General features: G+C 49.5%; 4 protein-coding genes across 4 annotated transcripts; 2 read left to right on the top strand and 2 right to left on the bottom strand.

The window, feature by feature from the left end:
• Positions 1-1,367: 1,367 nt before the first annotated feature.
• On the top strand, positions 1,368-3,162 carry BDV37DRAFT_246248 (formate dehydrogenase). Its single transcript, XM_032081739.1, has 4 exons — positions 1,368-1,683; positions 1,778-1,953; positions 2,006-2,550; positions 2,608-3,162. The coding sequence occupies exons 1-4, from the start codon at positions 1,552-1,554 to the stop codon at positions 2,946-2,948; spliced, it is 1,194 nt and encodes a 397-aa protein (XP_031942344.1). The 5' UTR covers positions 1,368-1,551; the 3' UTR covers positions 2,949-3,162.
• A 2,022-nt stretch (positions 3,163-5,184) lies between these two features.
• BDV37DRAFT_293407 (major facilitator superfamily domain-containing protein) lies at positions 5,185-7,056 on the top strand (the record flags this gene model as incomplete). The annotated part of the gene is made up of 5 exons (XM_032089407.1): positions 5,185-5,328; positions 5,557-5,666; positions 5,738-6,006; positions 6,070-6,703; positions 6,779-7,056. 5 exons carry the CDS (start codon positions 5,185-5,187, stop codon positions 6,975-6,977), a joined length of 1,356 nt encoding a protein of 451 aa, XP_031942343.1. The 3' UTR covers positions 6,978-7,056.
• Positions 7,057-7,303: 247 nt separating this feature from the next.
• On the bottom strand, positions 7,304-9,350 carry BDV37DRAFT_293405 (inorganic phosphate transporter; the record flags this gene model as incomplete). Its single annotated transcript, XM_032089406.1, has 6 exons — positions 7,304-7,551; positions 7,607-7,761; positions 7,819-7,905; positions 7,961-8,621; positions 8,678-9,105; positions 9,175-9,350. The coding sequence occupies 6 exons, from the start codon at positions 9,348-9,350 to the stop codon at positions 7,349-7,351; spliced, it is 1,710 nt and encodes a 569-aa protein (XP_031942342.1). The 3' UTR covers positions 7,304-7,348.
• A 2,003-nt stretch (positions 9,351-11,353) lies between these two features.
• On the bottom strand, positions 11,354-12,483 carry BDV37DRAFT_293402 (alpha/beta fold hydrolase). The gene has a single exon (XM_032089405.1). It carries the CDS (start codon positions 12,264-12,266, stop codon positions 11,361-11,363), a length of 906 nt encoding a protein of 301 aa, XP_031942341.1. The 5' UTR covers positions 12,267-12,483; the 3' UTR covers positions 11,354-11,360.
• Between the last annotated feature and the right edge of the window lie 414 nt (positions 12,484-12,897).

Below are 12,897 nucleotides of genomic sequence, written 5' to 3'. Positions count from 1 at the left end.
TTGACGCGGTCGCAGTCGATGAACCCTCGACAATTGGCAGCAGCGGAGCATGTCCATGTTACCGAAGATGACACCTTGTGGAAATTGTTCGCCTTTGGTCGTCGACGACGTGGAGAACGGTTTTGTCGTCCCGCATTCTGCAGAAGGTGCCGTATCTCCGTGTGGTGTTGGAGTAAAAATTGGGGATGCGATCGTGGATTTCCCCGCGTGCACAAGAATCCGGGAAGTTTTTCCCGGGAACAGAAGGCAAAAAAAAGGTGCCGCTGGGGGGAAGGAAGAGTTCCACTCTCGTCGAATGTCTGGCGCTGGGCGATCAGGTCACTGTGGGTCGTTGATCGGGCCGGTTCATGTTACCTATCCTATGGGAATTGTGTCGACATGGTTGATTCAGGCTATTTCTGATGGTAATCTCGTCAAGAAATCATGTCGTCGCCGAGCATTCCTGCAACCCCAAGGTAATTTTGTACGGGGCGAAGTAGTTGCTTCTGTCGGACCCCAATTCAGTTATTTTCCAGGCGATAACTCGGATAACTCTCGGCGACTAAGGCATTTGTCCAACAGTATCAGGCGTAAACGATGTAGTAGTAAGCGACAATTCCAAAGGCAGACACGGCTTTCCACGGCACGTTTGTTTGCAGGGCATAGTTGGAGCGCAGACGGAGAGTAGTTCGAGTTGAGACTTGAGAATTGTACATCAGAAGTCGAGGTGTATATGTGCGTGATTTCTCTCGCTCTATATTTAGATATTTATTGTGAAACTATGGCAGGTCTTCCTTTCCTTATGGGTGAATCTGTGTAGGTTTATGGCGGCGTAGGGCGGGCGTTATTTGGTAGAAAAAAAAAATACAGAGTCGCCCATGTCATGATCTAGCGGCAATGCAGCAGGAGTACTGTTGGGTGAGATCCAGGAAGAAACGTTCGATGCGCCCGTTAACTATGAAGCTTCCTCTGGAGGCCAATTGGAGGTTTTAGGTGGCCATTGGCTGGTTAGTATTTCCCAACTCGGGGCGTGATGGGACGGAACGTGGATCCTCTTGGCGATTTCCTGGATCCATAACGTCAAAGTGCCGTAAACGACGCAACGAGAGGTGTTCAGATCAATTATAGGACGCTTTGGAGCGTTCAAACAGGAGTTGTTTTACTACGGGAAAAATTACTTGCCTAAGGGTGCAATTCCATATTAGGATCCGACGAAACATCGCTTCTCAAGGGGGATGTGGAGACCGATGCAGATGCGGAGACACCTTCACAGAGAATGGAAAAACGGTTCCCCTCATGAGGGGAAGCTGCCGTGAACCAACCTCCGCAAAGAAGTTTATTACTCCTCCAAACGTTGCTTGCTGTCTAGACCAGCCGGCGTGGATGCGGTCTGATCTCATGATATCCGAGATATGTCCGTCTATCCAAACCCCCTCCCCTCCCTTCCCCTCGTGGCGTTCCCTTTAAATATTACACAAGTCCTCACGGATCTCAGGGACTTTTTTGTATGAACCAGACATTCAATTAGTCCTTTGTCAATCATCACAATTCAAAAGCACCTCTTCACTCACAATGCCTTTTGCTCGCTCTGTGTCTCGTTTGATCTCCAACCCGGCTCTGAAGGCTAGCCCTGTCAGCCGGGCTGCCCGGACTTTCTCAAGCTCATCTAGTGCTCAGAGCAAAGTTCTTATGGTCCTCTACGAGGTTCGTCTCATATTCCTCAGGCATTCCTGATCGTGGCAGTACCGCGCTGCTATCATTTCCATTCCGAGCACGCTGACATTGCCTCTTCTTCTAGGGCAAGGAACATGCTAAGCAGCAACCTCGTCTTCTCGGTACCGTTGAGAATGAGCTCGGCATCCGGAAGTGGCTCGAAGACCAGGGCCACACGCTGGTGACGACCTCTGATAAGGAAGGCCCCAACTCCAAGTTCGAGAAGGAGCTTGTCGATGCCGAAGTTATCATTACGACTCCGTACGTCACTTTCCCCGGTCCGACCGGGATCGCGCTAACTGACCCACCACAGCTTCCACCCCGGATATCTCACTGCGGAGCGCCTCGCCAAGGCCAAGAAGTTGAAGCTTGCCGTCACCGCCGGTATTGGCTCCGACCACGTCGACCTCAATGCTGCCAACAAGACCAACGGTGGTATCACCGTGGCTGAGGTGACCGGCTCCAACGTGGTTTCCGTGGCCGAGCATGTTATGATGACGATTCTGACCCTGGTTCGCAACTTCGTCCCCGCCCATGACCAGATCCGCAATGGCGAGTGGGATGTTGCTGCTGTCGCGAAGAACGAATTCGACCTTGAGAACAAAGTGGTGGGAACTGTCGGTGTTGGCCGTATTGGCGAGCGTGTTCTTCGCCGCTTGAAGCCCTTCGACTGCAAGGAGCTTCTCTACTACGACTACCAGGCACTGAGCCCTGAGGTCGAGAAGGAGATCGGCTGCCGCCGTGTCGAGGACCTTGCCGACATGGTGTCCCAGTGTGACATTGTTACCATTAACTGTCCCCTCCACGAAAGCACCCAGGGTCTCTTCAACAAGGAGCTCATCGCTAAGATGAAGCCTGGTGAGTATTTTTTCTCTCTGCAATATTCTGCCTCTTTTTACTAACGACTTGACTCAGGCTCATGGCTCGTGAACACCGCTCGTGGTGCTATTGTTGTCAAGGAGGATGTCGCTGAGGCCCTCAAGTCTGGCCACCTTCGCGGATACGGTGGTGATGTCTGGTTCCCCCAGCCCGCTCCCAAGGATCACCCTCTCCGCTACGCCGAGCACCCATGGGGCGGCGGTAACGCCATGGTCCCTCACATGTCTGGTACTTCGATCGATGCTCAGATCCGCTATGCCGAGGGTACCAAGAACATTCTGGACAGCTATTTCTCTGGCCGTGAGGACTACCGTCCCCAGGACCTGATCGTCCACAAGGGTGAATATGCCACCAAGGCCTATGGTCAGCGCAAGTAAATGCTCTTGCCATAACATCGTCGACCTTTTAGCGTGTGTGTCATTTTGTATCCAGGTGTTTGTCTGTCTTTTCTTGGCGTTCTTTCCTATTTTTGCATCTTATCGGGCATGATTGGTCTATGATATGGCCGTGCAACAAGGACAAAACTAGAATTGCAAATATGATTTTGAATATCTTATCATTCATACTCAACTCGATTAGACTTAAATTCCGGGCTGTGGACAGAGACGGTTGGCAAAACATACGTCTTCTACAAGCCAATTCACCCAGATTGCTATATAGATAGCCAACTAGGAGTCATTTGGCGGGCTCACCCTTATATCAGCGGCCCGTGTATTTGTGTAGGTATTATGGCATCCCGGAGAGATTTGAGGTGGTATACGCCAGGGCGATGGATGCCATTAGCGATGATTCCAATGAGATGATGGTGAGTGTGCTTTTTTGTAACAAGGGATTTAACAAGACACTAATGTATGCACTGATGCAACACGACATCTTCGTGAAAATTACTGAATTGCACACGTAAATAAATACACTTACTTCATGTAACTGAGCCCTGAAGTGTTTGGGGCTGACTTTGATGGATCCATCTCCGTAGGGTATTTGCTGCCCTTGAGTAGGGCTATGTCAGTAGGTAGAAAGTGATCGAGTAAGCCACGCCTGGTTACATGATAGTGTTTCCTTCGACCAATGTGTGTCTGACCATCTGCCATCTCATTACATGTAGCTACATAATCGCATATGCAAGCATTAACAGCGGTAGTAGCATTATATATTGCTCTATCAAATCCTACTTCTTGCGTCAATGTTTTTGTTTAATATTTACAATGCCGATGGACTAAGAGCAGGTTTTGCCAATACGTATCATCTGACCAACTGGTTCCCCTGGGCCTGTGTCTTGTTTCTACAGTATTAGAGTACCCAGCGCGAAAACAACCAAGATAGTGTCTCTTTGATACTGAGATGTACTTGTTATAGAATGACGACCACTTTGTTAGCGCTCCAGACTAGAAGTATTGTGTTTTGCTGGGATACATCCAGCATACATGCCCTGGATGCAAGCACTGAGATATAGAATCCCTATTTAACTAACTCCCTCTCTACGCTTTGGTTACTTTTGTCGGTGCATACTACTCTTATATCAGTCCTACTCAGATATCTGCGTATTTGTTGTTCGCTATTGGCAACGGGATAGGATACACAGAGCTCCCAACCAAGCAAGTACATCGGAATTACATATTCCTGCTATCAGAGACAATCGCTATGGTTACCTCTACGCTTGATATGCAATAAACAAAGCAAACCTTGGGACCGAACTCATGAAGGCCGATGTCGGAAGTTTCGAGCGTTTACCGAGCTCAGTGTCTTATCTTTTTGACGTACATTTTTCCATGACACACCTCAACAGTGAACCCTAGACTAGTACTAGCCAGTGTCTCCCCGAGAACAAAACTTATGAATATGGCGCCCTGTAGCTATACCCTTTGGTCAGCCGATCGGCCCTCGCATAACCGTAGGAGCTCAGTCAACCGTTAAAGCCCGCGTCTGTCCGAGGCGCTCTTCTAGTGAGCTTCCCCTCTTTTGGCAATACGAGTTAGCATACACTTAACCTCCAGGTGGGTACGCCAAGGCACGATCACTGCCGTTTTCTGTAGCCAGCTTGTGTGAGGAATATCTGGGGTAAGGAGAAAGTCCGCCTTGCCGGAAATCAATTGTTTCGCGCCATATTTTTGCTACTTCAATACATTACTTTAGGCGTATTTCCTCTATAACCTCACCGATTAGAATATTTTAGAAAGACTATAGTGAGGTCTGAATGGTCAGAATACAATTCATAAACTTGCTATATCTTTATAGAACCGGGCTATAATCTAGAAAAATAGGGTGTTTATTTCCAACATCTATAGTTACAACCATGGTGAATATAAAGTTACTATCAGATGGCGGGGTCTGGGGAAATACAGGTTAGGTCTAGCGTTTGATGTCTGTGTTCTCAGCTGGAATGCGTTGTTACCCGGGCAGTATAAGTAGGACCTCATGCGTAACTCGATGAAAAACAGGACTTTCTTTCTCCCTTGATATAATCGCTTCGTGATACACAACCAGCACCAAGTTGCGCTTCTCTGAAAGATCCGTCAGAACAAAACTCCCCATGAAGCCTGTCGTCTAAGGCCTATCTCTACTACACGTAGACTCTTTCTCTTGCAGACCATCCGTTACCCTTCCAGTGTGGCCATGGCGGCGACAACAGATAAACAAAATGCGGCCTCGTCCAATCATGTGGAGAATATGGATCAAATGAAAATCGACGCCGAAGAGAACTATACTGCGGAGCACAGGCAGCAAATGCAATTATTGAATGCCCGTATTGTCCGCAAGGTAGGTCAACCGCATGCCGGAGGTTAGCATTCTGCTCACATATCACTACAGTATGATATCTGGGTACTGCCCCTTGTGTGGGTCTTGTATGTTATTTCGTACCTTGACCGTGGAAATATCGGCAATGCAAAGACTGCGGGGGCACAGGAGGACCTTGGCCTCACCAGCTATCAGGCATGTCAATTATCCACGCAATAGTTCTGAGCTATTGATAACACTATAGGATAGTGGTCATGGGTACTTAACTCCTTTTACATTACATACACCTGCCTAGAGTGGCTAGTTCTATGCTGGAAGATTTTCCCAGCCCACATCTACGTGACAGTCTTATGTGTGTTGTAAGTCCAGCGCGTGAAAGGGACTGGCTGGTATAGTTGATATCGACGAAACATTTAACTGACAATCGCAGGTGGGGCGTTTGCGCGATGTGTTCAGGACTTGTTCATAACATGGCAGGGTTGGTCGCCTGCCGAGTCGGGCTGGGTATCCTGGAGGCAGGGTTTGGTGCTGGTGTCCCATATTATCTTTCGCTATGCTACAAGCGTCACGAACTGGGTACACGTGTGTCCATCCTTCTTGGATCCAGCCCGATTGCCAACTGCATTGCAGGCGCGATTGCGTATGGGATTTCCAAAATCAACTCCCACATGGAGCCCTGGAGGTTGATATTCTTGATCGGTACATGACCTCGATCTAAGTATGCAGGTTCAGTTGGATTAAATGCTAACTATGTTATGTTAGAGGGGTCGCCGTCAGTTGTAATGGCTCCCTTGGTCTGGTTTCTACTCATGGATTCTCCCTCGACGGCAAAGTTCCTCAGCAACGAAGAACGTACGTTCGCAGTAGAGCGCATGGAAACCCGCGACACAACGCGCAAGAGCTCATTATCCAAAGCTCAGCTATTCGCCGGACTGACAGACTATAAGAACTACTGCCACGCATGTCTCCATTTCTGCTGCAACTATTCCTTCGCCGGGCTATCCAACTTCCTTCCCACCATCGTCCATGAGATGGGCTATGACTCTGTGCAGGCACAAGGTCTTACGGCACCACCTTATTTCGGGGCGTTCCTATCCAGCATACTCGTTGCCTGGCTCTCAGACCGCTACGGCTCGCGCGGCTGGATGCTGGCCATATGTGCCAGTGTTGCGACCGTGGGCTATGCGCTGTTAGCCACGCAGACGGGAACGGCCGTGCGGTACGTAGCCATCTGGCTGACAAGCTGTGGGATCTTCCCTGCCTTGGCGATCAACATGACCTGGATGCTTAATAACAATGCCGGGGACACGAAGAAGGGAATTGGAATGTCATTGCTAGCTATTATCGGGCAATGCTCCTCATTCCTCGCCTCCTTTATGTATCCCAATAGCGCTGCGTACGTTTCCTTCACTACCCCTTGTGGAAGACCCACCTCTCAATATGATTATTGATATGTACTAACACATGATAGACCATACTTCGTCAAGGGAACGGCCATTGGCTCTGGCCTCACGGGTATTATTGTACCCGTTGGATTGGTCCTCCATTTCTCCTATGCCGCGGAGAACAGACGTAGAGATCGGGAGTTCGGGCCTGTGCCACAAGGCGATGGTCCCATTGACGTTAGTGCTGTGGGCGATAAGCATAACCACTTTCGCCTTTTGACCTGAGCGGAGGACATTATGTTGATGTTGCCCCCAGCCTGCATGAGGCTTTGGAATATTTATACCAGTGCTGCAGATAGCGAGCGATTCGTGATCACAATGCTTTTCTACAACAACAATTCTAGGCAGTGTACTGCAATAAACGGATCCTTGAAAAAGTTTATATTAATTTATCCTTTATATAAAGCCGAGATTAACTGTATAGTGGAGGTAGATTGTGGTAGCGTATTTTTGGCGAATTACGATTCTCGTACCGCGCCGACCACAGAGAGAAATAGACAAAAGAAAGACATATGAGGTAAAGGTTTGGCCGGTGGGAACACAGTCAATAGGCCAAACCACGCGGATGTGTAAGGAAGCCCACTATATGAGCTGGGCTAGTTGGGCATACCCCAGCGAGGCGCGTTCACGATGATGCCAACTAAACAGCCGGAAATGATCGCGGCGCAAGGGAGGGTGATGATCCAACCCATGTAGATCCAGGCTACCATTCTCCAGTTGATCGTTCTCCAGGTGCCGTTGCACAGGCCAACACCCACTGTAGAGCCGGTGATACACTGTGTGGTGGAGACGGGGAGCTCTGCAGGCACAAGATGTTAGACACTGACGCTTAGGGGGAAAGAGAGATAATATACTTAGCCGGGTGGCGATGATCACAGCGATGGCCGCACCGAGTTCCATAGTGAAACCACGGGAGGGAGAGTGAAGGGTCAGTCGGTTACCGAGGAAGCTCATGATATGATAGCCGTATGTCCAGATACCAATGGCGATGGCAGCACCACCGAATACACTGCAGGAAATGGTTTAGCAAGGTGGACTTTCTGACATTTCAACCAATGAGACTTACAGAATCCAGATGGGGACAGGGGTCTTAGCGCCGTCAAGGGCGCCACTTTTCCAAATAGCATAGATGGTGGCATATGGGCCAACAGCACTAGGAATAGTTAGTATTGGTCCATTGCTGGTGTAGCGAAAGGGGGAAAGCTCACTTAGCAACATCATTGGCACCATGGGTGAAGGCAGCCGTACAGGCCGTCAAGATCTGGAGGAAGGAAAACATGTACTCTGCTTCGTTATCATAGTGGGTAGAGTGTGCGTGGGTCTTTTCGAGGTCACCCGCAAGCTTGCTGTCCTTCTTCTGGGCGCTAACAATGTCCTGCTCAAGACCCCGGAAGAGGGCCTTCTTGAACAGCCAGTACATAACCGCTGGGGTGTACCAGACTCCCTCAGGACGGGGACCGCAGACGTTGATAACATCACCACTCGCATGGTCTGCACCATCACCCGAGCTTGAAGTAGCGTGGGGCTCTCCCTTGAGGTCGGGAGAGGAATGTTCACTATTGTTTTCGACATCGCCCGATCGGTTGGCTTGTAGTTCCTGCATGGTTTTGTGACCTTCATAATAGTTGCGAACAGCCCTCACATGAGCAGGGCGAGGAGGCACTTCACCACGGCGCAGGAGAAGAGGGCCTTGGATGATATGCCAGGGCGTGAGTTGCCAGTCGCTCAGGATGACCCGGCGGTAGAGCCAGGGGCAAAGGAAGATAGCAGACAGAACAGAGACACCAGCACCAACACCAACCACAGTGCCAGCAATCTCAGCACCCCCCAGCTCAATTCTGCTTTTACCGCCCTTCCAGACGATAAGCACTGTGACTTGTCAGGAATCGAGTCAGGAAGGTTGTAAGGGCAAGGGCCAAACATACTGGTAAGAAGGGCGGAGGTCAGGAGGAAGTAGAACGGAACAGTGTACAACGCCTTGAGTGCAGAGTTGCTACGCAGCAGGATGCCATATTTGGTGATCAAGAAGATCAACGAAGCAGCCACACCGGACAACAGAGGTGCGATAATCCAGGCAAGGAACACCTGCACAACGCCAGAATTGATATCACCACCCCACCAGATTATATTATCGGCTCCAAGAAGAGCAATGCCCATTCCCAGGATTCCTCCCAGGATAGAGTGAGTTGTGGACACCGGGAGGCCAATCTTTGTACAGATACTGAGGTATATAGCTGAGCCAACCACTGCGCAGCACATTCCAAGCATCAGGAGCGGGGGATTTTCGGCAAATAAATCGACCTTGACGATTTTTGTCCGGATCGTATCAGAGACACTATCTCCTACACCGACACTATAGAATCACATCGTTATGCCAAGGTCCAAAAGTCAGAACTCAATAATAAGCCAGTGGTAATCTTACGCTCCAGCAAACTCCATGATAGATCCCAGGATCAAGGCCTGCCAGAGCTTGATCGAACGCGACGAAACAGACGTCGCCCAGGAGTTGGCGGCATCATTGGCACCGATATTCCAGGCATCCAGGAAGGCGAATATTGTGCCGATGGCGAAGATGTAATCGTACTGGTGAAGAGTCATCTTGGCGGATGTCACACAGCACGAGACTCCAAGGTGAAACTTCACCTTTTCGGGATGTTGATGGCAGATCAGGAAGGGAAGGACAATGTAGCGATCCGGAACAGGTCTTTATATTTGCCCTAGCACTATTGCTGTCTTGCTGCGCCTCCTGAGCGAAGTCTACATACAATGATGATGCCAAGAGACCCAAGACAGTCCGGCTCCGCCGAGCTGCCAAGCGTTCCTCCACTGACTGTCCGCCGACTAATCCAACTCCGCAGACCAGCACGTGCCCGACAGTCTAATTACCAGTATCGCCAAGCCTGCTGTGGCCTCAGTGACTCGCCTGCTTGCGAGCGACGCCACAAATACGCTAATGTGCGGGCAAATGCTTGGAACTGTGCGGATACGATCCATGTGCCCAATCTCACGGCTCCCATTGGCACAATCGCAGTCTCTTGGCCACGAATTAATCATGGAAGCAAGCGTAAAACCGTTTAGCATAGTTTGGCTGGGTAAGAAATTATTCAAGTTGGTACTTGGCGGAATGGGTGTATCTGATTCCACCTGCTATCGCTACCCTCTTATAGCCCTAGCTGGCATCTGATGCTCGAGTACAGCTTTTCCATTGGCTTCATTTGAATCTACACCCGAGGAATTAAACGCCAGTTCCGGTCTGCATCGGCTGTTGGCATCAGGCGCACTGTTCAACATGCCCGGGTATTGAGTCTGAAATTGGTAATGTCGCGTGCCCAGAGTTACAAGACTCTCTCAGCTCCTCGACCTGGTCCTGGAGGCGTTGGATATACTCCACCGCTGTCTCGAGTAGTTTTGCCTGATCAGAATCCTCCAAGTGAGCACGACATCGGTTGCATCATGGGATTGGCTGGGCCTTTGGCATTCACACCTTCGTGCCACTTGTCCCCTCATCCCCCACGCCTCCAATCCTCATTATGCGCGCCATTCGGTCCAGCGCAACTTTCATGCGATCCCGTTGGCACTTCTGGGCGTCAGCATGTTGCCTCTTCCGACATTTAGCCGAATTAGATATTGCTAGGATGTTTGCTGAGCCTGGTCCTGAACTCATGTTATCATGTTGATGTCGCCTGATTCTCATACTGACATTCCATGAATGTGTCCTTTGAGTCACGTACCTTTCGGTCTGATCTCGACCAGCTTTTGTTGTCTGCTTTGGGGGTAAGACAAGCTCGTGTGCGTTGAGGCAGTTGGGCTGGCGTACCCGCTTGCAAGCACGTGCGACATGGTTGGTATATAATAAGTGTCAACTCCAAGTTCGGATACTTGAGAGCTCCTGGGCACCTCTGGCCCATTAGGCAGCTGGCAGGTATATATAGCTGCAATACAGATGGGGGAATTTGTTCAATAGGCTATCTATTATTAGTCATTTTCGAAGATATCATAACCCACGGACGATCGGCCATATCAGTAAGGTTTCTAGGCGCCTTCCCAAATGAAGCTATTCAAAACCCCAAACAATCTGCGCAATTAGAAGTTTACGTCAGTTTAACAATCAGGACACTGATTGAGTTTCTGGACTAGGATACACTACACTCGTATTATTATGCGATATCTCGTAGTTACTTTGGAAGTGCTGAACATATATTTTATTTTCTTTGATCCTATATTCTGTTGTTCATCAGTGAGTAAAAAGCGGTCCTGAGCTAGTCCTTACTGGCACAGGGAAAATAGAACACGTGTCCACGTTTCGCGATCGCCGTCTGCCCTGTCTCGTCGGAGATCTGGCCTCGGTGATAAGTCAATTGGTGCGTATGCTATGCGTCCCATCTAGACTTGAAGAACTAGAAAGGCAAAGGCGAAAACAGAGCAACATCAATACCTCCATTGATATTATTACATTCTCTGTTGGTGCTCGTCCGGGTTGATTATCTCTATGGCAGGGCTAGTTTCGATTTCAGACGCATACGAAAATTCCCCTAAGTTCAAATAAAGGGCAAGCCATTCTTCAATTGGCGTATATTTCCATACACACGGTATCACTCACTCCTAGCCCTAGCTGAAAGAACGCAGCCACCAGCCCAGCTCAATCCCTAACTTTCCTCCCTGGTCGTACATCACTAGATGTCCCGCTTCTTCAATCACTACCATGTCTCTAGCACACAGCTTCTCCATTAGTCTGTCTGCAGTGTCCACCGGAATCCACCTATCCTCCTTACCCCAAATAATCCTCACCGGCATCTTCTGACCGACTTCCCAGTACCTGCTCTCAACTTCACCGGTGTGGCGGCTATTTGCCTGCACCATCTGCCTCACAAAGCCCTTCCTCCCTTCCTCACTACTGACCCACGGCCTTTTCAGCATGTCCATCGTCTCCTTCCCCAACTCAGTATATGCCGCGTCTCGAATGTAAGCTTCCACAACACCTTCAAAAACCGGGCCAGTCAAGGCAGTAAACACCTCCTCATTCTCCGCGACCAATTTAAACAACGGCTGACCAAATGGGCCCAATGCAACCACATTAATGAGACACAGGCTAGCATACTCGCAGCCATGCAGTATATGAGCCCGTAAAGCCATCAGCCCTCCATGATCATGTGCGACGACATGAGCCTTTTCATGCTTCCAATCGCGAGACCAGTCGTGATAGAGCGCAGCAAAGGCCTCTGACTGCTGCGCCAGATCGGAATCCAAGGCGACTTCTTTAGTAATGGCGTCCTCCTTGCCCGGGAGTGGGTGGCCAAGAGGACTCTCGCCAAACCCGGGGTTGTCGAACAGATAGACGTGGAAATATCTGGCAAATGATCGTGCGTAGGTATCCCAGACACGGGACGACCAGGGGGTACCGTGCACAAAGATCAGGGGTGGCAAGACATTATCACCAAGAGAGGTCCAGCGGATTTGGTACCTATGCGTGTTGGTAGAGTGGTGAAAGGTCTGGTCCAGATGGATGGAATCCATGTTTGGCGACTAGATAATTGTAGTATAGTGTAGCACTGGGCTCAGAGAATTGGAGGAGAGCAAATTGTGAACTGTTGTACGGATTCTCAGAGTCCTATGGTATGGGTTCCTATGGACGGTGCTTCCTTCCACCCCGGTCAGATAAATGACGATTATATAGGTTATAGTGAGCACCTCGTCAACCCGACCTTCTGCTATTTATCCTCAAGGATTGCTGGCCCCAAGGGAGATGTTATGAGATTGAAAGCGGCAAGAAAAGAACTGGGAAATGTACTCAAAGTAATTATTCAGCGACTGGCAGTGTACTCAAAATGACCAATCAACAACGAGAATACTAGCCGGTGAACTCAATGTGGCCAATCAAAGGCCCTATAAGTTATCCACAGACATCATAGATGGATATGGACCCCTAAGCCTAAAACAGGATCAGACAACAGGGACTTGCTGATCAGCGAGAGGTGATCGATACCTAAATCGGTGATATGACCAAATGGCTGCCAATGTGGGCGTTAGAATGATATAGCCATCAGATCATGACGAGTGACACGCGCTATGGAAATCCTTAACGACCTGCTAGGCTAACACAGTAACGCCAACTTGATGTAGTAAATACCTCGGCCCTTCTGAAGCT

This window comes from Aspergillus pseudonomiae (assembly GCF_009193645.1).
Source record: "Aspergillus pseudonomiae strain CBS 119388 unplaced genomic scaffold BDV37scaffold_26, whole genome shotgun sequence".
Lineage (NCBI taxonomy): Eukaryota > Fungi > Ascomycota > Eurotiomycetes > Eurotiales > Aspergillaceae > Aspergillus > Aspergillus pseudonomiae.
The sequence above is the reverse complement of the archived record's forward strand: the minus strand, read 5'-3'. Positions and strand labels throughout refer to the sequence as shown.

What these genes read in the sequence shown, in the direction of transcription:
- BDV37DRAFT_246248 (XM_032081739.1), top strand. Translation starts at nt 1,552, where the DNA reads ATGCCTTTTGCTCGCTCTGTGTCTCGTTTGATCTCCAACCCGGCTCTG. An exon ending in GAAGTTATCATTACGACTCC is followed by an intron (nt 1,954 to 2,005) that starts GTACGTCACTTT and finishes GACCCACCACAG; the next exon opens with CTTCCACCCCGGATATCTCA. An exon ending in CATCGCTAAGATGAAGCCTG is followed by an intron (nt 2,551 to 2,607) that starts GTGAGTATTTTT and finishes GACTTGACTCAG; the next exon opens with GCTCATGGCTCGTGAACACC.
- BDV37DRAFT_293402 (XM_032089405.1), bottom strand. Translation starts at nt 12,266, where the DNA reads ATGGATTCCATCCATCTGGACCAGACCTTTCACCACTCTACCAACACG.